The sequence below is a fragment of the Panthera onca genome, chromosome C2 (assembly GCF_046562875.1).
Source record: "Panthera onca isolate mPanOnc1 chromosome C2, mPanOnc1 haplotype 2, whole genome shotgun sequence".
Classification (NCBI taxonomy): domain Eukaryota; kingdom Metazoa; phylum Chordata; class Mammalia; order Carnivora; family Felidae; genus Panthera; species Panthera onca.
This window is the reverse complement of record NC_138347.1, coordinates 6,390,180-6,412,001: the sequence shown is the minus strand read 5'-3', so window position 1 is coordinate 6,412,001 and position 21,822 is coordinate 6,390,180. Positions and strand designations below refer to the sequence as shown.

The 21,822-nt window shown below is 43.8% G+C and overlaps 1 protein-coding gene across 1 annotated transcript in view; it reads right to left on the bottom strand.

Annotated features, from left to right (window-relative positions):
* BRWD1 (bromodomain and WD repeat domain containing 1) overlaps positions 1 to 18,328 on the bottom strand; it is a 124,754-nt gene extending 106,426 nt beyond the window's left edge. Inside the window, exons 1-4 of the mRNA XM_060640877.3 lie at positions 17,965 to 18,328; positions 17,796 to 17,854; positions 17,619 to 17,648; positions 17,375 to 17,434 (exon numbers count right to left, since the gene is read on the bottom strand). Of these exons, the coding sequence (XP_060496860.3) occupies positions 17,375 to 17,434; positions 17,619 to 17,648; positions 17,796 to 17,854; positions 17,965 to 18,013 (198 nt within the window). The 5' untranslated portion in view covers positions 18,014 to 18,328. The remainder of the gene's footprint in view (positions 1 to 17,374; positions 17,435 to 17,618; positions 17,649 to 17,795; positions 17,855 to 17,964) is intronic.
* Positions 18,329 to 21,822: the final 3,494 nt, after the last annotated feature.

Below are 21,822 nucleotides of genomic sequence, written 5' to 3'. Positions count from 1 at the left end.
CCATCTGACCTTTAGTTTTTCCCTGATCATTTTAAACTACATCTAGAAACTTACAAGGGAAAATGCCTAAGTAAACTACCACAGCACATCACAACTCCTATACAATGAACATACAACAATGAAACAAGAAGGGATACGGAGCATGGTCTTTCACAAAAAAAATTAAAAATTGGCGTCTTCCTTAAGTAAGTCCTCTCAGCCTCTGGTTGATACAAGTTCTTGGCCTCTTTTCTAACCTTTATAAAGAAATGCAAGTTTGGGGCGCCTGGGTAGCTTAGTCGGTTAAACATCCGACTCTTGATCTCAGCTCAGGATCGTGAGTTCAAGCCCCCCTGTGGGCTCCACACTACGCATGAGGCATATTTTTAAAAATAAGTGAATTTTTAAAAATTAAAAAAAAAATGCAAGCTTAGTAGCCAATGGCAGGATAAATATTGTTATAGAAATAGGAGGGGAGGGGCGCCTGGGTGGCTCAGTCGGTTGGGTGTCCGACTTTGGCTCAGGCCATGATCTCACAGTTTGTGGGTTCAAGCCCCACGTCGGGCTCTGTACTGACAGCTCAGAGCCTGAAGCCTGTTTCAGATTCTGTGTCTCCCTCTCTCTGACCCTCCCCTGTTCATGCTCTGTCTCTCCCTGTCTCAAAAATAAATAAATAAATAAATAAATAAATAAATAAATAAATAAGAAAGAGGGGAAAAGAGCTTAACCCTCGGTTTATACAAAAGTACCTAGGCAGAGAAACGTTCTAATGTTAGCATGAAAATCCTTCATTTGAAAGCATTTATTCTGGGGCACCTGGCTGGCTCAGTTGGTAGAGTGTGCGACTCTTTTTTTTTTTTTTTTTTTTTTTTAAATTTTTTTTTTCAACATTTTTTATTTATTTTTGGGACAGAGAGAGACAGAGCATGAACGGGGGAGGGGCAGAGAGAGAGGGAGACACAGAATCAGAAACAGGCTCCAGGCTCCGAGCCATCAGCCCAGAGCCTGACGCGGGGCTCGAACTCACGGACCGCGAGATCGTGACCTGGCTGAAGTCGGACGCTTAACCGACTGCGCCACCCAGGCGCCCCTAGAGTGTGCGACTCTTGATCTCAGGACTGTGGGTTCAAGCCCTACATTGGGTGTAGAGATTAAAAATAAAATCTTAAAAGAAAAAAAGGAAAAAAAAGCTTTTATTTTAATTCAGAAAAGAGTTTATTAGCTTCCCAGAGCAGACCATGTTTGCTTATCCAATAGCCACTACCTCCCCAACTTCAGCAGAGCCTCGCTTTTCTAAACTCTTTCCTAACTAGGCAGCCATTGATCTAGTTCTGGCCAATGAAACAGAGAAGAAATCTTCTAGGGCAGGAGAATGTTCCTGAAAAATTCTGCTCCCTAATAAAAGAACCGGGGGGGGGGGGGGGGGGGGGGCGGGGAACCTTCTTTCCCATTATTTCTAGGATATGATGGTAACAATAAAACGAGAAGTTTGAGAAGGAAAAAACCAAACGTCAATCTGCCCTATCCAAGAGACAGAGACTATCTTTAAAGAAACCATTAAATGAAAGAAAGCGTTATGTATCTTTATGATTTAGGCCACTGCTTCTAAGGAAATGAAGTATTTCATGAGGCTGTTATCACATGCAATGCAATCACACAAATCATAACAGCATTGTCCACCAACCTGCAAATCTGAAGCAAAGTCACCTACCAGCCATCCCATAAAGTGAGACTTTCCTGGAAAATACTATTAATGCTTAAGCCAATACTAAACGAAGATATATCCTTAGTTAGCATTTCTATGCAATCTATTCATTTCATTTTCTTCTTCCCTTAGCAAAACAATGACCCCTATTTCTAGACTATAAAAGCTTTTCCAAATTATAAATTATTCAGAAGAAATCTAAGATTTTTTATATTTTTTGATTTCTGATATCCTTCTTAAATGTTTAGAAAGAGACAGAGAAAATGCACAGAGGAGGAGCAGAGAGACAGAGGGGGAGAGAGAGAATCCCAGGCAGGCCCCGTGCTGTCAGTGAAGAGTCCAATGCCAGGGGCTTAATCTCACAACCCTGAGATCATGACCTGAATAAAAATCAAGAGTCGGACCCTTAAATGACTGAGCCATCCAGGTGCACCCGACTTCTAATATTCCTTGACAGGGAGTTCAGACCATCAAATAGAGTAAGATCATCTGAAAAGAACAAAATTCAAAAAGCAAAATACTCAAGGCTTTATCCTTAAATCAACTGAGTTCTGAAAAGAAACCATTACACTTGAGATTATTCTGTTGTACCATGTGAAAATAACTAAATTTTCTAAGCAGAACATAATTAAAATAAGCCTGTGTGAAGACTAATTAAAAGTCTGGATCCTACATGGAACTTAATGAAGAGACAAATACTTCCCAAAAGCCAAACCTTTTTTTTTTTTTTAAATATTGCTTCACAAGATGTATTAAAACAAGAGGCACACTTCAAAATGTATGGATTTTAAACATGCAACAGCCTACAGAAGATATGAAATAGTAAAGTACTGATCAAGTAACAATTCCAGCCACATGAACATAGTAAAGATCACAGATTTCAAGATTAATGCAAAACATCTTCTAATCAGACTTAGTTCATCATTTCATTGAGAAGTCTGTCATATTCCAAACGACCAACAGAAATAAAACCTAGTCAGGGGTGCCTGGGTGGCTCAGTTGGTTAAGCGTCCGACTTTGGCTCAGGTCATGATCTCTCGGTCTGCGAGTTCGAGGTCCACGTCGGTGTCTGTGCTATTCACCTGCTTCAGATTCTGTGTCTCACTCTCTCTCTGCCCCTCCCCTGCTCACACTCTCTCTCCCTCAAATAAATAAACATTTAAAGAATTTTAATATATATATAAAATTTGACCGCTACAATAGAACTGGATATTATAGGAATAGAAAAGTCCAGATGCAAGTCAGCAAGAACGTAGTAAATGATGATGACAGCGCTCCCTGTAGAGGAAGGAGACAAGACTCAAACAGTACTTGCAAACTGACAATTTGCAAAAGGGTAGATTCATACCTCACATCAACCACATGCTCAAATAAACTGAACATGGAGACATTACAGAGAAACTACAAACAGACTAGAAAAAGTATTGAGGAATAAATACATAACACTGCCTTTTAAAATATTAATCTTGGCATACAAAAGGGCTTTAAGGACAACCCTAAAGACAAAATAAAGATTCACAGATATAACAAAAGTAAAAATCTTAAACCTCTGGAAAAACAAAACCTCCCAGCGAAACTAAAAAGCAGCCTGCAAGCTGGGAAAGGAACCTAGAACTCAGCAGACTAAAGAATAACCTAGGGATGAAGAATTCTTACAAAATGGCTTAAGACAGCAGTGGAAAAGCAAGTAAAAGATATAAAAAGGTAATTCAGAAAAGATGAATTGTCAAGTCACAAAACAAACTTCCTTCAAAAACGTCTTAAGCCTGTAACTGGTGGGTCAGAGGTCACGCAGGTTTTTAAGACGGATTGCAACCACTCTTTCCACCCGTCCTCTCTCAGGGCTCCAGATTTCCTTTCCACCCTCCAGGTCAAAGGTTACCCCATCGATAAGCGCTTTTCCTCCCCACCCACCTAAAATATCCTGCCCCCCCTTTCCCGATCCCTAACACCTCTGTGAATCTGTATTACAGTAGCTTGTCTGCTGCTTCAGGTCAGTTTTACCCCGAGGGTGTAAAGCCCCATGAGAACAGAAGCCTTGTCCATCTCATCCACACTGGTCTCCCCAGAACTCTGACTACAGCAGGGATTCATTTACTGAACAAATGCATCAGACGTTCATGAATAAATATCACACAAAGCGGCCTTCAGCTGGACCTGCCCCTTAGGAATAGAACCTCACTGAAGTTACTTGTTCCTTCCCGACTCATCTCCAACTGGGAAATCACAATACATACAAGGTGATAGGATTGCTAAAAGGATACGAGGTTACACAGGTTAAATCTCCTAACTTTTGTGCGGTACTTGGCAAAAAAATGACTCAAACATTAGCTACTGAGGGCCGCCTAACTGGTTCAGTCAGAAGACCATTAGACTTTTGATCCTGGGGTGGTGAGTTTGAGCCTCACTGTGGGTGTAGAGCTTACATAAATAAATAAACAAAGTTAAAAAAAAAAAAAAAAAAAGGTAAACCATTTTACTCAATGATTAAGTTTCTAGAAGTTTATGACAAGTGACAATTATGTATAAATGCAAAGACACATAGATCTTACTTTGATATTCATGGAATCACTAACAGAAAAAAAACTAGAAACCAATCAAATGTACAACAGGCAAATAGTTAGATAAAATTTTCCAGAGAAATTGAAAGAATTCACAAAATAGGATCTTTTTAAAGATCCTATTTTTGTTATAGTCTAGCATGAAAAAAAATAAACACTTCTCACTTTCATGATTTTTTTTCTCACTTTCGCATTTTCTAAATATTCTACAATAAACATTAGAAATTTTTATTTATTTATTTTTTAACGTTTATTCATCTTTGCGAGACAGAGACAGAACACGAGGGGGAAAGGGGCAGAGAGAGGGAGACACAACACAGAATCCGAAGCAGGCCCCAAGCTCCAAGCTGTCAGCACAGAGCCGGATGTGGGGCTCGAACTCACGAACTACGAGATCATGACCTGAGCCAAAGTCGGATGCTCAACCAACTGAACAACCCAGGCGCCCCAGAAATTTTTATTTAATATTAGGACAATTTTTGGTCAGATTACAGAGAAAAGACTAATGAACTAATTACATCACTTTTTAGTTATACCCCTATAGAAAGACCACTATCAACATCTTCGAACATTTACATATAAATAGAAGCTAAATTTAATATAGACAAAACTTAAGACTTTAAATTGAGGCTCTAACGATCTCTTTTGCACTGCTGGTAGGAATGCAAACTGGTGCAGCCACTCTGGAGATTCCCCAAAAAAATTAAAAATAGAACCACCCTACAACCCAGCAATTGCACTACTAGGTATTTATCCAAGGGATACAGGTGTGATGTTTCAAAGGGACACATGCACCCCAATGTTTATAGCAGCGCTATCGACAACAGCCAAAGTATGGAGAGAGCCCAACTGTCCATCGATGGATGAATGGATAAAGAAGATGTGGTACATATATAAAATGGAGTATTACTCGGCAATCAAAAAGAATGAAATCTTGCCACTGGCGACTACGTGGATGGAACTGGAGGGTATTATGCTAAGTGAAATTAGTCAGTCAAAGACAAATATCACATGACTTCACTCATATGAGGAATTTAAGATACAAAACAGATGAACACAAGGGAAGGGGAGCAAAAATAATATAAAAACAAGGAAGGGGGACAAAACATAAGAGACTCTTAAAAACAGAACAAACAGAGGGTTGCTGGAGGGGTTGTAGGTGAGGGGATGGGCTAAATGGGTAAGGGGCATTAAGGAAGACACTTGTTGGGATGAGCAACTCGTATGGGTGTTACACACAGGGGGTGAATCACTGGAATCTACTCCTGAAATTATAGCACTATATATGCTAACTAACTTAGATATAAATTAAAAAATAAACATTAAAAATAATAATAAAAAACAAACTGAGGCTCTACCACAAAGTCTTTCTCAAGCAAAAGTCTCTCAACGTGGAATCCAGCCTCAAACGTACCAATGAGAGTTTAACAAATACTGGAATAAGAAGGGTGCCAGACTCTTCTGACCCTGAGGAAATGTGGCTAACAGCCGTACCTAACTAGTTATGGGACCTGGGACAAGGTACTTTCTAAGCAAAAACAATAGGTAATACTACACACTTGCAACGTACAAGGTACACTTCTAAGTATTTTAAGGTTTTGACTAATTCAGTTCTTCGCTACTGACAATAGTTAACACTTAACACGGTGATTACTACCTGATGCTGTTCTAAGAACTTTATATACGCTAACTTACTATACCTCCAAACTATTCACCTTCATTTTACAGGTGAGAAAACACAAGCACAGACACCAAAGAACCTGCCCAGAACCAAAGAGCTGATAAACGGCAAAGCTAAAAGTAAGAACCCAGGCTGTCTAGGGTCACAACTCCCCGTATCACTGCATCACTGCAATCGGCTATCCTGCATCCTAAGAAAAATGCCAAGTAACAAGATAATTAAGGAGCATCACAAGTCTTAGAGCCAAAGTGGCCTCTGGAAGTTTTTAAAGCCAAATATATGCAAACCGATTAAAATCAACATAGAGAGAGGTGCCCAGGTGGCTCAGTCGGTTAAGTATCCAACTTCAGGTCACGATCTTGTGGTTCAGCGAGTTCGAGCCCACATCAGGCTGTCTGCTTTCAGCACAGAGCCCGCTTCGGATCTTTCTGTCTCCCTCCCTCTCCCCTTCCACCACACGCGCGTGTGATCTCGCTCTCAAAAATAAAAAAAAAATCAACATAGAGAATTTTTTCTAAGTAGCTAGAGTCTAACATCCAAATGTCACTCACCCACCCCATTACCAATAACAAGCAAAGTCAAAGCCTCCGCCAAATTCTGAATACCCCACGCATAATTCATCCTATGCCGCTATGGTTACTACATAACATTAACACAAAAGTTTTGTGCTCAACATGCCACTTTCCCACTTCTACATAATAAAGGAAAGATAGTAAATAATCACTGAATGATTCTATTTTGTACGCTCCTAATGAAATGGTTTAAAGAGTTTTAAAAAAAAAAAAAAGACATATAACTTCCATGTTTCACAGCCATTCTGGTGCCGTAAGTCGCTCTGACCTACAAATGAAGCGCAGACCTGAGAGATTTTAATAAAAGATCGTACCAAAAAAAAAATCATTTAATAACCAAATTAGTGATGATTATTGGTTCTTAGAAAACACACCTTAAGCATTAAGCCACCTTAACTCCTTCAATAAACACTGAGAACCCACTACTGCCAGGAAGGACAGGTGCACCCACAGAAGACTGCAGTTACATGCCCCGAATGTAGTCACATATTCCAACCATTAAAAAGAGATAATGTCTGAAGCTACTGCCCTCACTTGAACAATGAGAACAGGTTGGTTTAGCTTAAAAATAATGTTTTAACCCATCACTGAGCTGAGAAAACACGTCTGCATCAACTCCACCCCAGAAACTGGTGAGCCCATCTGTGACCAGAAAAAGATTCACAGCTGCTTTGATCTGTAGCAGAGACAGGAAAAACTGAATAAGGAAAAACCTGCCAACCTTTTAAACTTCACGGCCACCTGCCGGCTATCATGCCTGATGCCTGAGGAGGAGAATGCTTGGGGCCTCGGGACAGAGTCACCAACTGCACGGGGCGAAAGACGGGATGCGGAACAGCTGGGGGAGCCCCCTGTCCACTCCAAGTGCACTCCAGAGACCCTCTGAACGCTAGGGATGTGACAGCAGAGTAGAAAGAAAGCCGAGGGCAGAACTGGAAAGCAAAGAGACCTCAGCAACCCAAAAAAGTCGGCAACTGGGCTATAAAACAGAGCAAGATCTTACAAAGTTTGGGAAGCTGGCAACTTGGCTATGAAACAGACATCCCAGGAATCTCACCTGTGCCCAAACCCCAAACTCTGCTGGAGAGGCAAGTCCTGGTCCCATCCTTAAACCGTGGATGCCAATGAACTGACTGCAACTACAGCTGCCACAAAGCCCGAGACCACCAAACACGACACAACGTAGATAACTCAGCCCCAGCACTAAGAACTTGAGAGAAAAGGGGGCATCCTTTACTGAGACCGATTACATTACCTAAACCTCTACTGTTTTCACACAAAACAGCCCAGCATACTTCAAAAGAGGAGGAGATACACAACAAAGCAAAACGTGATCCGTAACCAAGAGAGGAAGTAGTCAACAGTGGTCCCAGAGAAGGCCCCAGATGTTAAAAATGCTCAACCATTATCTCTTCAAAATACTTCTTCTGCCTCATTCTTCCATTCTTTTCATTTGGGACTTTTTTTTTTTTTTTTTTAGGCTTATTTATTTTTGAGAGAGAGAAAGAGCGCAAGCAGGCAAGGGACAGAGTAGAAGGGGACAAAGGATCCGAAGCAGGCTCTGTGCTGACAGCAGCGAGCCTGAGACAAGGCTTGAACCACGAACGGTGAGATCACAACCTGAGTTGAAGCCGAACACTCAATCAACTGAGCCACCCAGGTGCCCCCCCCCCCCATTTTGAACTTCACACACGAGACTATTTGATATCCTATAGGTTCAAGAAGTTCGGACAACCTCAAGCAGAGTAAATGCAAAGAAAACCACCTACATGCCTGGAGGAGGCAACTTCTGACGTGGCCTCCAATGACCCCCACTTCCTGGCACTGCCAACCTTATGCAATCCCCTCCCCTTGAGTAGGTTACTTACAACTGACAGAATACAGCTAACACGGAGGGTATCGATACCACTTCCCCTGCAAGGTTACAGAAGACTATGACTTCTGTCTTAACTAGCAGACTATTATTGCCTATTCCGCTTTCACCTTTTGATGAATCAAGCTGCCATTTTGGACAAGTGGCAAGAAGCTGAGAGCGGCCAACAGACAAGGAGGAACTGAGACTTCTCAGTCCAACCCCCTCTAAGAACTGAATCCAGCCAAAAACTATGTGAGCTTGGAAACAGACCCTTCCAGTCAGGTCTTCAGTTGAAACCCAGATCTGGCCAACACCTGGATTACAGCCTTGAGAGGGACTGAGAGGACTCGGTTCAGCTGAGCCTGCAAGTCTGATATACAGAAACCGTGGGATAAAGACAATCTGCGTTGTTTTAAGGCACTGTATTTTGGGGTAGCCAGTTATGCAGCAATAGGTAACAACTACAGCATATCACAGCAAAACTGCTGAAAACCAAAGGCAAAATGAAAATCTTAAAAAGCAACCAGGGGGGGCGCCTGGGTGGCGCAGTCGGTTAAGCGTCCGACTTCAGCCAGGTCACGATCTCGCGGTCTGTGAGTTCGAGCCCCGCGTCAGGCTCTGGGCTGATGGCTCAGAGCCTGGAGCCTGTTTCAGATTCTGTGTCTCCCTCTCTCTGCCCCTCCCCCGTTCATGCTCTGTCTCTCTCTGTCCCAAAAATAAATAAAAAACGTTAAAAAAAAAAAAAAGCAACCAGGAAAAAAAGCATTATCTTGAAAGGGGAAATAGTAAGAATGCCAGTTTTTTAATATGGAGTGCTACAAGGAAAAAAAAACACACCAATCAGAATTTCACCTTTAAAACAAGCTTTAAGGGCCACCATAGGTGGCTCTGTCTGTTAAGCGTTAGGACTCCTGATTTCAGCTCAGGTCTTGAACTCACGGTTCATGAATTCAAGCCCTGCATCTGGCTCCACACTGCAGAGCCTGCTCAGGATTCTTCCTCTCCATCTCTCTCTCTCTCTTTCCCCTGCTTGCGTGCTGTACTCTCTCTCTCTCAAAATAAATAAATAAATCTTAAAAAATAAATAAAACAATCTTTAAAAATAAACACATAACAGAGCACCTGGGTTCAGTTGCTTGAACGTCCCAACTTCAGCTCAGGTCACGATCTCACAGTCTGTGAGTTCGAGCCCCGCGTCAGGCTCTGTGCCGACAGCTCAGAGCCTGGAGCCTGCTTCGGATCCTGTGTCTCCCTCTCTCTCTGCCCCTCCCCCACTCACACTCTGTCTCTCTCTGTCTCTCAAAAATGAATAAATGTTAAAAAAAATTTTTAAATAAAAACAAAAATGTTTTCAGACCAAAAAAATTAAAAGGGAAAATTAAAGGAAAACCAAAGTCATTGCCAACAAAACTTCATTAAAAGAAATGACAGAATAAGTTGTGCAGACTGAAGAAAAATAATCACAGATAAGACAAATGGGAAGACAAGAACGAACTAAAAACACCAGGAAAGGTATACAGGGGGGTAAGCAAATGAATATCAACTTTAAAACTACAGCAATAATATCTGGAAAATTCATAACATACATAAAATACCATAACAGTCCAAAAGACAAAAGGTTATCAACTAACAGTTTTAACTTTCTTGATTTGGGAAGTGGTGAAGTAACTTGTAACCTCTAGAGTAACCACTAAAATAATAAAAAAAGGGTATATAGCCAGAAAGCAATAAAGAACAGTGTAATAATCCAAAAGAGAGCAGTACTAAAGAGATGGAACACATATAAAAACAGGTACCTGGTAGACTTCACACAATTTTAAGTAATTATATAATTAAATTGCAAATAGTTTGAAGACTCTAACTAGAAGACTGAATAATAAAACCCTATGTTTACAGGAACCATACTTAGAAACGAGCACATGGGGAAACGGCTTTACTAAAAGGAGAGAAAACAAAAAATGATGTGCTATACCATCACTAATGGAAAGAAAGCTGGGCAGGCTGTAGTAAAGCAAGGCCAAGTCAGACTTGGGGGTGAGAAGCTTTTATGAGATAAAGAACGTTTCCCAATTAAAAACAAAAAGTCAAATTGTGGAAAACACAAAACTCTGGAAACAGGGACAAGATCAGTGGTTGAGAGGGCGGGAGGGATAATCAGGCAGAGCACAGAGGATTTTTAGGGCAGAATTACTCCGTATGATACTCTATTAGTGGGTACGTGTCTTTTGTCTAAACCTACAAAAGGTACAACACTAAGAGTACCTAATGTAAACATAGGAGAGTCATGATGAAAACTAAGGACTTGGGGGATTAAGATGGGTCAATATAGCTCCATCGACTGCAACAAACATACCATTCTGAGGGATGCGGATAATGAGGGAGACTGCGCTTACAGGGGGAAATCTCTACCTTCTGCTCAATTTTGCTGTGAACCTGAAACTGCTCTAAAAAATGAAGTCTACTTAAAAAAAAAAAAGAGGGGAAGTCAATTCAAGAGAAAGATAACAATTATATATTTGTATATACCTAACAACATACGTAAATAAAAAACTGGAAAAAGAAAAAAGACAACTCTACAGTCACACTTGGAGATTATCCACAGTCTTTCTCAGAAACCAACAGAACTAGCTGGCAACAATCTGTAGTATTTAGAAGATCTGAAAGGAAAAAAGTCATGTGACTTGTCCCTTAGATGCAAATAAATGTTATGATTAGGTGAGCCTCTGAAAACAAAGTAATAACTATTCTTTCAAAGCAGCACAGTTGGAGTGCTTGGCTGGGTCAGTCAGTAGAGCATGCTCTTGATCTCGGGATACTGAGTACAAGCCCCATGTTGGGAGTAGGGCTTAAAATAAAGGAGCACAGTCAAGGCTGGGTGACTCACACGTAGCAACAGCACTACCATTATTCAGCACTGAGCTACAAAGTACCATCAGTGCCCCATCCCACATTGTGTTCATCCATAAAGGGGTAAGTGGCAGGTATCATTCATTTAGACGTAAGAGTTCAGAGAGACTGTATTTTATTATCTCATTAAGATCCTACCAATATAAATTAAGGGAAGGGGCAGGCTACACAATCATGACTTTTGTTCTACCAGCATTACTTGTAAATGCTGATTATTACTGTATGCCGGGCACTGAAGGCCATTTTTTCCCCATGTTTACCAATGCTTTGATACAATTACTATCATCTTTGTTGCACAGCTCAAGAAACTGAGGTAGAGATTAAATAAACTGCCTAATGGTGCAGCCACTCTGGAAAACAGCGTGGAGGTTCCTCAAAAAATTAAGAATAGATCTACCCTATGACCCAGCAATAGCACTGCTAGGAATGTACCCAAGGGATACAGGAGTGCTGATGCAGAGGGGCACTTGTACCCCAATGTTTACAGCAGCACTTTCAACAATAGCCAAATTATGGAAGAGCCTAAGTGTCTATCAACTGACGAATGGATAAAGAAATTGTGGTTTATATACACCATGGAATACTACTTGGCAATGATAAAGAATGAAATCTGGCCTTTTGTAGCAACGTGGATGGAACTGGAGAGTGTGATGCTAAGTGAAATAAGTCATACAGAGAAAGACAGATACCATATGTTTTCACTCTTAGGTGGATCCTGAGAAACTTAACAGAAGACCATGGGGGCGGGGAAGGGAAAAAACAAAAAAGGTTAGAGAGGGAGGGAGCCAAAACATAAGAGACTCTTAAAACCTGAGAACAAACTGAGGGTTGATGGGGGGGTGGGAGGGAGAGGAGGGTGGGTGATGGGTATTGAGGAGGGCACCTGTTGGGATGAGCACTGGGTGTTGTATGGAAACCAATTTGACAATAAATTTCACATTAAAAAATAAATAAAAAATAAGTAAATAATAAACAAACTGCGTAAGATTAAACACCTGCTAGGCAGCACAAATCAGGATTACAGCCCATATACCCGGCACAAAAACCCAAGTTTCTAATGTCTATAATGTTACATTGCTAGGCAGTAACTTGTCATCATATTGCCATGATCATCAAGTGTTCCCAAATTATCAATGAAATGCCTATAGAATAAATCGCTATAGTCAACTACAAAGGAAATGCAGAATCCCCAGAGGAAAGAGGTTAGTGTTAGAATCCCACAATGAAAACAAAATAGTGGAGTCAGTTACAATACAGTTATCCAATAAAGTTGTTTTTGTTTTAAATAGGTAAATAAGGAAGTTTGCCATTAAAAAGGATCAACCTGACACTCGAGTAGAATCTATCTAACTAGGCACCCAAATTCCAAGTCTAGCCTTATGATCTACCTTAAGCCTGATTCCCTAATCCAGTAGGGAGTTCACGACGGCAATACTGCTTCCCCACCCCCGCCTTGATTTGGGGAGTTAATTCATAACCCAAGAAGATCGACAACTAAGAAATGAAAAAAAGAAGTATTGATATGTTGGTGCCAATTAGTTATTCTGATATAGTAACAAGTTTTGTAATGACTGAACTATTTTTAATGTTTGGCAGAGCAAAAAAGAATAATTTACTACAGTAAATTTAAAATATATTTACAGAAGTTAAATTTTAGAAAGATTACACTTAGGGGTACCTGGATGGCTCAGTCAGCTAAGCATACAACTCTTGATTTCATGCCCAGTCAGGGCATGATCTCACAGTTCGGGAGTTCAAGCCCCACACTGCATTCTGCACGGACAATGCAGAGAGCCTGCTTGGGAATCTCTCTCTCAAAATAAATAAATAAACTTAAAAAAAAAAAAAAAGGCAACACATTTGACAAAGTTAGCCATCTTGAGGGGACTGAAATAATCATAGATTTGTAACATAGTGTGAAATGCCCAAGAAAATTTAAGACAATTAAGTGGTGTTAAATATCTTAAGATTAAATTCTCATTACAAATTAAACACTAAAAAATAAAATAAACTTGTTTCTAGAAATATCACTAAATTTATAAGATTTGTAACTTAAAGACTTAAGAAAAATTACTACTTATAACTCTAATAAACTGCATATTTAAATACAAATAACTTTTAAATCTTCATTGTGCTATAGGGCTACTCAAACATTTTTTTTTTTTTTTAACGTTTATTTATTTTTGAGACAGGGAGAGACAAAGCATGAACGGGGGAGGGTCAGAGAGAGAGGGAGACACAGAATCTGAAACAGGCTCCAGGCTGAGCTGTCAGCACAGAGCCCGACGTGGGGCTCGAACCCACGGACCGTGAGATCATGACCTGAGCCGAAGTCGGCCACTTAACCAACTGAGCCACCCAGGCGCCCCTCAAACATTTTTTTTAAAAAAGCATGACAATAAATCCCCTAATGATAAACTCCAATAGAAGGACTTCCAGATTTTATTTACTGGTTAAGGAAGACAGTGGCCTATAAAACTGCACACTACTAAATTACGAAGTCTATGGAATCACATTCGCCTCATTTAAACATGCTCCTCTACAAATCGAGTCCTTCCTCACTCCTGGGCCCCACTCTATAGCTCCATTTCCTTCTTCCTCTCTTGTGTTCACCACCTATAAATCATAAAAATCTGAACTACATTTTATGAATTCACAGGCCCAACTGCTAACGCAGGGCTAGGTATTGAGAGATAAAGAATCTCAATTGTCTTAAGTATCAAAAATACTCTTGCTTCCAAAGTACGGGTTGGAATGATAACATAGTCCCAAGTCTAAGATAAACTATAACTCTGTCAACAGTGACACTGGAATCACCTGAAAGGTTTCAAACTATAGTGATACCCAGCCTCACCACAAAAATTCTGATTTAACTGGTGTGGAACGTGGCCCGGGCATCCAGATTTTGCAAAGCTCCCCAGATGACTCTGATCCAAGAATGAGGACTATTATTGAGAAAAAGGAGTAAATTAAACAACACAAAGAAACAAAAAGCATAAGGAAACTATCAGACAAAACCCGAATGTGGGTTCTACAGGCTATCTCAAATGTCTTCAGAATACCAATGGCACAGGAACAAAAACTATGGAAGATAAAAAAGAGATGGAAAGTAACTTCAGTACAACACGTGGACCTTGCCTGAAACCAATTTGAACTAAATATAAAAAGAAATGCGAGGAGGGGCGCCTGGATGGCTCAGTTGGTTAAGCGTCCAATTCTTTCAGCTCAGGTCATGATCTCATAGTTCATGGATTTGAGCCTTGAGTTGGGTTCTGCACGGAGAGATTCTCGCTCTCAAAATAAATAAATAAACTTAAAAAAAAAAAACAAAAGAAAAGAAATCCAAGGAACAAAAGGAAAATCTGAGTAGGGACTAGATATATAAATGTAATGTCCAGACATATAGATCTAGACACATATAGACATATATATAGATCTACACTTACAGATTAAGTGTAATGTCTACATGCACACATTATCAAAGAACATTATTCTTTGGATTGTGTGTGATGCTGGCACTGCGGTGGTCTAAGAAATAGCCCTTCGATTTTTTCAAGACGCGCTATGCAGAATTTAGAGAAGACATGTAAGATCTGGGATTTACTTTAAAATACTTCAGCATATTAACTAATAAAATAAAGGAATGTCTGGTATTTGCTTTAAAACAATACAGCCCAGGGGAGTGAGGTAACAGATGCAACATTCTTTGCTAATCACAAGGTTGATAAGTAGTATGGTTCATTTCACTATTTTTCTGTGTTTGAAGATTTGCACTGGTAATTTATAAAAAAATACTTCAAGTAGAAGCCAAAGTAAAAATAGCAAAAATGGTTCATGACATTATTATTTGTGTATATCTGAAATACTTCTTAATTAAATGAAAAGCAGGGGCGCCTGGGTGGTTCCACTCAGATCACGATCTCAGAGTTCATGGGGTTCAAGCCCCATACTAGACTCTGCACTGAATGTGTGGAGCCTGCTTGGGATTCTCTCTCTCCCCCTCCCCTGCTCATGCTTTCTCTCTCAAATAAATAAACTTTAAAAAAAAAAAAAAAAAAAAAAAAGAGCAGACTCTGGAGAACTAGCAGCTACTCACTTACTCTGACAAAAGAATAACTCTCCTATACACAAGAAGTTCATCCTTCGTACTTAATGCTAGGAATGGGTGGAGGCGGGAGAAGGTAAAGGACAAAAAGGACATTATCCACCAGACCCTATGAGCCAGGTGATGAGACATGACCCAGGGCATTGCACATCACAGGGAGATACCACAGAGAACTAGGATAATTTTAAACAGAATTTTAAAAGTGGGGTTTTAAGCACCTTTAACAAAGAAGCCAAAAACATACACAAATTTTAAAAGTGCATTTTCCAGTAGTTACAGCATCTCAAGATTTAAGTGATTTTCTCTTATCGATAGAAGTAAAACAATGAATAGTCCTTTAAACATTTCCTAGACTTAAATATCAAAATAAGAAATTCAAGAAAACAAAACCTCTGCCATGATGCTGAATTTTTTAAATCTTCCTTGGAAATATTCAATTTTAAGTGCTTGCTTTTAAAAAATCTAAACCGGGGCGCCTAAGTGGCTCAGTCAGTTAAACATCCAACTTCGGCTGAGGTCATGACCTCGCAGTTGTTGAGTTGGAGACCTGCATCCCACTCTGTGCTGACAGCTCAGAACCTGGAGCCTGCTTCGGATTCTGTGTCTCCCTCTCTCTCTGCCTGTCCCCTGCTCACACACTCTCGCTCTCAAAAAACACAAACATTAAAAAAAAAATTATAAAAAGTCCACACCAGTAAACAAAATTGACAACTGAAACAGAATCCTTTGTTACTCCATACTTTAAGTGTCAATGATACTTAACCGTTCATATGCAGATGATAAATCCCCTCGTTTACTTTTTGTCCTTTTGTTTAATCCAAGAATGGTGACCATATCCTACCAAATTCCGTTACAGATAATATGACTGTCATAAGTAAAAGATCTTTCCAGAGTTTTTGTTTGGTCATCAGTTATATGGCTCATACAAGATGCCGATATTGCTTGGCAACTAAGAAACCCTTTTTCCTAATACACCAATTGGCAAAAATATTTTTCTGAAAAATGTTTTATTTCACTAAGGGCAAATGAGTGGACAAAACCGAACCTAGGGGCGCCTCAATGGTTCAGTCTGTTAAGCGTCCAACTCTTGATTTCGGCTCAGGTCATGATCTCACAGTTCCTGGGATGGAGCCCAAACTGGGCTCTGCGCTGACAGCACAGAGCCTGTTTGGGATTCTCTCTCTCCTTCTCTCTCTCTGCCCCTCCCCACCAACCCCACTCGCAAGCACGCGAGTTCTCGCTCTCTCAACTAAATAACATTTTAAAAAAAGGACTCTATGTTGTGAGCGCAACTAAAAAAGTTGACAAAGTACAATAAAAAGAAAACTGAAATCTATGCCAATGCTGCTCTAAAACGAGAAACTGCATAGAGCCTACATTAAGTACAGCAAGGTCAATATAAAAACTCAAAAGTTTTCTAAGGCATTCAACAAGTGTACAGTTCAGAGAGGCAAAAGTACTGGAGGAGTTGCATACTGTCACAGCAGCAAGATTTTTATTACGCTGCTGAGGGAAAAGAAAAACACGCTAAACAGAAGAACACTTCACCTTTCAGACACCAATGATTCTATTCCTAGGGAACAAGTGGTTAGAAGAGCTGGGCGGGGCAAAGGAGGGAAGACCAATCAGAGGTCGAGTTACAAGTCGGGCACGAAAACAGAAGGATGAGAGCAGCTCACTGAATGGCTGGCGCACCGCCCCCCCACCCCAGCACGCGCGCACGCGCGCCCCCGGCTCTCACCATAGGCAGCCGCACCTGGGGACCCACCCCACCGCAAACCGCCGTACAGGGTCGCCCCCACCTTCCACCCGCCACCCCCCCGGGGCCGTTTCCTGCCAAAATAAACCCACCACCCCAAAACAAAACAAAACCTCCCGAGGGAGTCCTGCTATCCCGGGACGCCCCCCCGAGCACGGCTCGATCGCTTCACCCCAAGAGCCAGAGCCCCGACAAGGGGGCGGGGAGCGGATGTTCGGAAACACGGGGATAGAAATGTCAAAAATCTCACCAATTCCTCGTAGCTCCTGTTGTGCTCGTTGCCCTCCCAGTCCAACCTCTTCGGCAGCAACTGCAAAGACAGCAGACGCACACGAGTGACCACCGCGCGGGGCCGGGCTGGGGGCCGCGGGGCCGGGCGGGGGGCCGCGGGGTGGGCTGGGGTGGGGAGTTGGGCGAGTGGCCCCGGCAGGGTAGGGAGGGAGCACGGAGGGGACGCGGCGGGGCGGGCGCGGCGGGCGCCACGAAGCACAGACCTGGTACTGCTCCAGCTCCTGCACCAGCACCTGCAGCCGACGAGACGCGCAGTTAGGGAGGCGGGGGGCACCCGGGTCCACCCGACGCCCTCCACCCGCGACCCCAGGCGGCGGCAGCGGGGCCGGGGCTGGGACGCGGCCGCCGCCGCCGCCGCCGCCCGCGGGGCCCGCACTCACCTGGGCGGCTCTCCGACACGGGCCGGCCGATAGGTACCGGGCGATGAGGAAGTACAGCTCTGCGGGAAGACGGAGAGTCGGGTCAAGAGCGGGCAGGGCAGCGGGGAGGGGGCCGCGGCCGGGGCCGGGCCGGGGGCGCCGCGGGGAGGGCGCAGGCGGCGCGTCTTACCCGACTCGATGAGGGGCACCGGGCGTCGGGCGGGCGAGGGCTCCGCCATGGCCGGGCGCGGGGCGCGGGGCGCGGGGCGGGAGCGAGCGAGCGAAGCGTGTAGGCCGCGCCGAGGCCTGAGCGGGCCGGCGTCCCTCTACCTCTGGCGCGCCGCCGCCGCCGCCATGCCGTGCGCGCCGCCACGCCGATGCCTCCGCGAAGTAGTCCCTCCGCGAGAGGGAAAGTAGTCCCCGCGCGGCGACCGCCCTGCGCCCCCGTCCGACCGACTATGGGGCCGGGACTAGAGCGGCGAGCCGTGCCTCTTTCTCCTTCATCTCAGGGGCGCCGCGAGGGGAACGTGGAGGGTGGGCGAAGGCCGGGGCCCGGGCGGGCGGCCGGTGGGGGCGGGGAGCGCGCGTGGCTGAGATCCTTGCGCGCGGTGAGGCGGTCCCCGGCCATTGTGAGGCGGCGGCGCGGCGGCCGGGCTCGCGGCGGGGCGGGCGCCGGGGCGGAGGTCGGGCGGCGCGCCGGGGCGGGGGCCGGCCGGGGGCGCGGTGGGGGTGGGGACAGGTTCCCGCGCCCCCGGGCGGAACGAAGCCTCGCCACGCGGATGCCCAGAAGCCCGGGACGCGCAGCGGGATCCGGCGGGGTCGCCCTCTTCGGGCTCACGGAATGGACGTTTCTCGAACGGGGGGCACACGGGCCCCCCACGAAAGATCGCTCTCTTCGAGGATGCGAAACCCTTGAAACTGAGAGTCGCGCCATCCGCAGAGAGGAGAACGTCGGCCAGCCGAAGCTTTCCCAGGGGGGTTGGGGTGGGGGGGAGGACGAATGCGGGGAAGCCACAGGTTGGGGGGGGGGAGGGCGGGGCGCGAGGCCGAGGGTCCTCGGACACGGACCCTCTCCGGCTTGGAGGGCACAGCAAACGTCCACCGAGACGGCAGGTTGGATACATAAGACCGAGCCGCAGCCCTGGGAGGACCCAGCAGACAGAAATGGTTCAGGAAAATGCAGAACATCGCAGAAGATGTAAACCTCGCTAGTCCGGGAAAGCGGCCCGGAGCCGGCGATGACTTAGCCGGATAGGAAAAGGGGTGGGAGGAAGCGGGCAGTACCGACAGGCAGCAGCCCATTCCGAGGAAGAGAAGCAAGAAACTTGGGGCGACACAAAAGGGGAACCTCGTGTAATTAGGATTCGGGGTTAAAGCGGGGGACTAGGGTTTTCGCCTCTTAATTGCCGCCTCTTAATTGCCGGGCTTGGCTTCTGGCCTAACTGGATTCATCAGCATATCCAGGGCATCCTATTCTAAGCCCGAAAGAAACAGCAACGAGCAAAACCAATATCCCTACCCTCAGTGGGGTGTACATTGTCATTCTAATGTCCACTCAGCGTCACACCTGCCCCCTGCGTATGGAGGTTAAATGTAGTGGTTCAGATAAGGTTCAGGTGGTGGGGCTGACCCTGGGTCTTGTGCAGCTGTTAGATGTGTGAGTAAATCACTTAACCTCCGAGCCTGTTTCACACATAAACTGTAAATAATATTTGTGCCTTCTTTGTAGGGTGGTGAGCATTTACGACCCTATGGGTTAGTGTGTGTTCCTAGCGTGTAGTCAGCACTGTGTCCTGCTGGTTTTCGTAATTATTTACACCAAATAGCAAAAGTTTTACATAGGTTTGTAGACGAACAACCCAAACATGTTTAGACGAGTGCATCGGTAGTGTGCTCCGTTAATTCAGCAAACACTATCGAGTGATGGAGACAAACATGATAGAATAAGCCATATCTTTGCCATCAAAGATTTCAGTGTCTTTTAGGAGAAACAGATGTAAGCAAATCATGACAAAATTTAGGGCAGAGATAGGAAACCAACCTGCCTATGGGGGGGGAGGATGGTACAGAGGTTTGAGTCTTCCCAGCCTCTGTGTGGGAAGGGATTCCAGGCATCTGAACAACAAAAGGCCAAGACATAAGAAACATTTCAAGTTTAAGGAACTCAAGTTTAGTAGGACTACTTGGGTTGACTTTGGAGGTGTGGATGGGACCCATGATGTCACAAGTTAACATGGCGAAGGATGTTCACAAGAAAAAACAGTTAAAATTGGGAGCAATTGAGAGGTTCTAAGCCAGGAAGGGTGCTTTTTAATTTTAGGATAGATTTGAGACTAAAGACCAAGAGGCAGGAAAACCACTTAGATAACCCTTTAAATAGGAAAGAAATGAAGATGCATCCGGGCAATGATTATAAGGACCTAGAGGTAAAGACAGGATGAGGAATATGTTGGAGATTAAGTCAGCAAGATGAGGAATCAGAAGTCTCAAGTTTGGGGCTGGGTAGATCAAGGTTGTGCCACAAAGATAGGGCATACAGGCTGTAGCTCGATTGTTAAGGTACAGAATTGCTTTGCACAACTTGATGATTTGAAGTTACAGCACATACATTCCTGTAGGACAGAATGACCAAGACTACCAGTTAGCAAGTGACAAAGACATAAAGAACATTAAGCTTTCAAAGATTGCCCAAGGAGTTGCATATTTCACTTTGGGGGGGTTTTTGTTTGTTTTTGTTTTTGTTTCAAGGATTTTCTTTTTAAGCAATCTCTACACCCAACGTGGGGCTCAAACTCACAACACCGAGATCAAGAGTCCCCCAATCTCTCCACCATCTGAGCCCCAATATATTTCCCTTTGTAACAATGTCATAAAAGTAAGAGTTTTTAAAAAAGGAAAAGATAGCCCCCAAAACGTATAATAAGAATGTATATCCCAAGTACTGGTTATTGTCCAAAACTACAATTCTGGTGTGGGCGGCCTGGTAAACCATTACAAGGCATCAGAGCAAGGACAGTTTTCCTTTGCAAAGGCCCTGCTAGTCCTTTTACAACCTACTCTGATGTCCATGACAAATACCGTTGGTATATTTGAAAGGGAGACACGAAGATTCTGATAACAGGCAGAATATCTCCCCTGTTTAACTCTCAAGTGATAGAGACCCAGATTTGACTCCCACTTCAGCCAGTGATGAAGAGGAAAGGGGGATATACTCTCCATCGTCAGCTCTGCAGTGGGGACCTGCCAGGAGTCTCCAAACAAGGCATGTATGCATCCCTCACCCCCCCCCCCCACACACACACACACACAACTAAACCCAAGCCACTCCCAATGCAAACACTAAGATTTGCTTTTGGGCAAATGGAAATAGCTTGAGTTTCAGCACAGGAAAGCTATATGGAGGGCTAAATTCTAGAAAAGTTGCTAGATAAGCATGGGCTGGAAGATCTGAACAGCCAGTGACATCAGCTATAATGCTGTCACCCATCTCCGCTCTAGGAGAACTGCAACGTTTTAGTCACTGGCAAGCAACCCCTCTCCTGGATGAACATCACTGATCCTTAGGTGCCATTAGTACTCACTTCCCAGCTGAGAAAGCGGAGGCCTAGAGAGACTGAGAAGGTCCCCAGGGCACATAGCCAGGCTGCAATCCCAGCTGGGACAGAACTACCTTAGACTGAAGCCAAGCTCTGCAGAATTCTCTCTCCCCTCGCCACATTTCACTAGGGAGGGATCAGAGCCTGAATAAGAGGGGACTCAACGCAAGATCACACAGGTTTTGCACGAGAGAGCTGGGCTTGGAAATCCGCAAGTACACGCACGATCTCATTCATCACAGGCAGCTCTGAGGTGGATCCTGATCTCATTTTAAGCATGAGGAAACTGAGGCTTAGAAAATTCAACTCTTTGCCTAAGTCTGTAGAATCTTACAAAAGACAAAAAAAAAAAAAAAGAATCCAGCCGGACCTTTCAAGTTACCACTTGGGAGTCGCAAAAGCATTAAGTGTAAAAAGCATATCTGGAAAATGGTGAGCAAACCAGAGTCAGG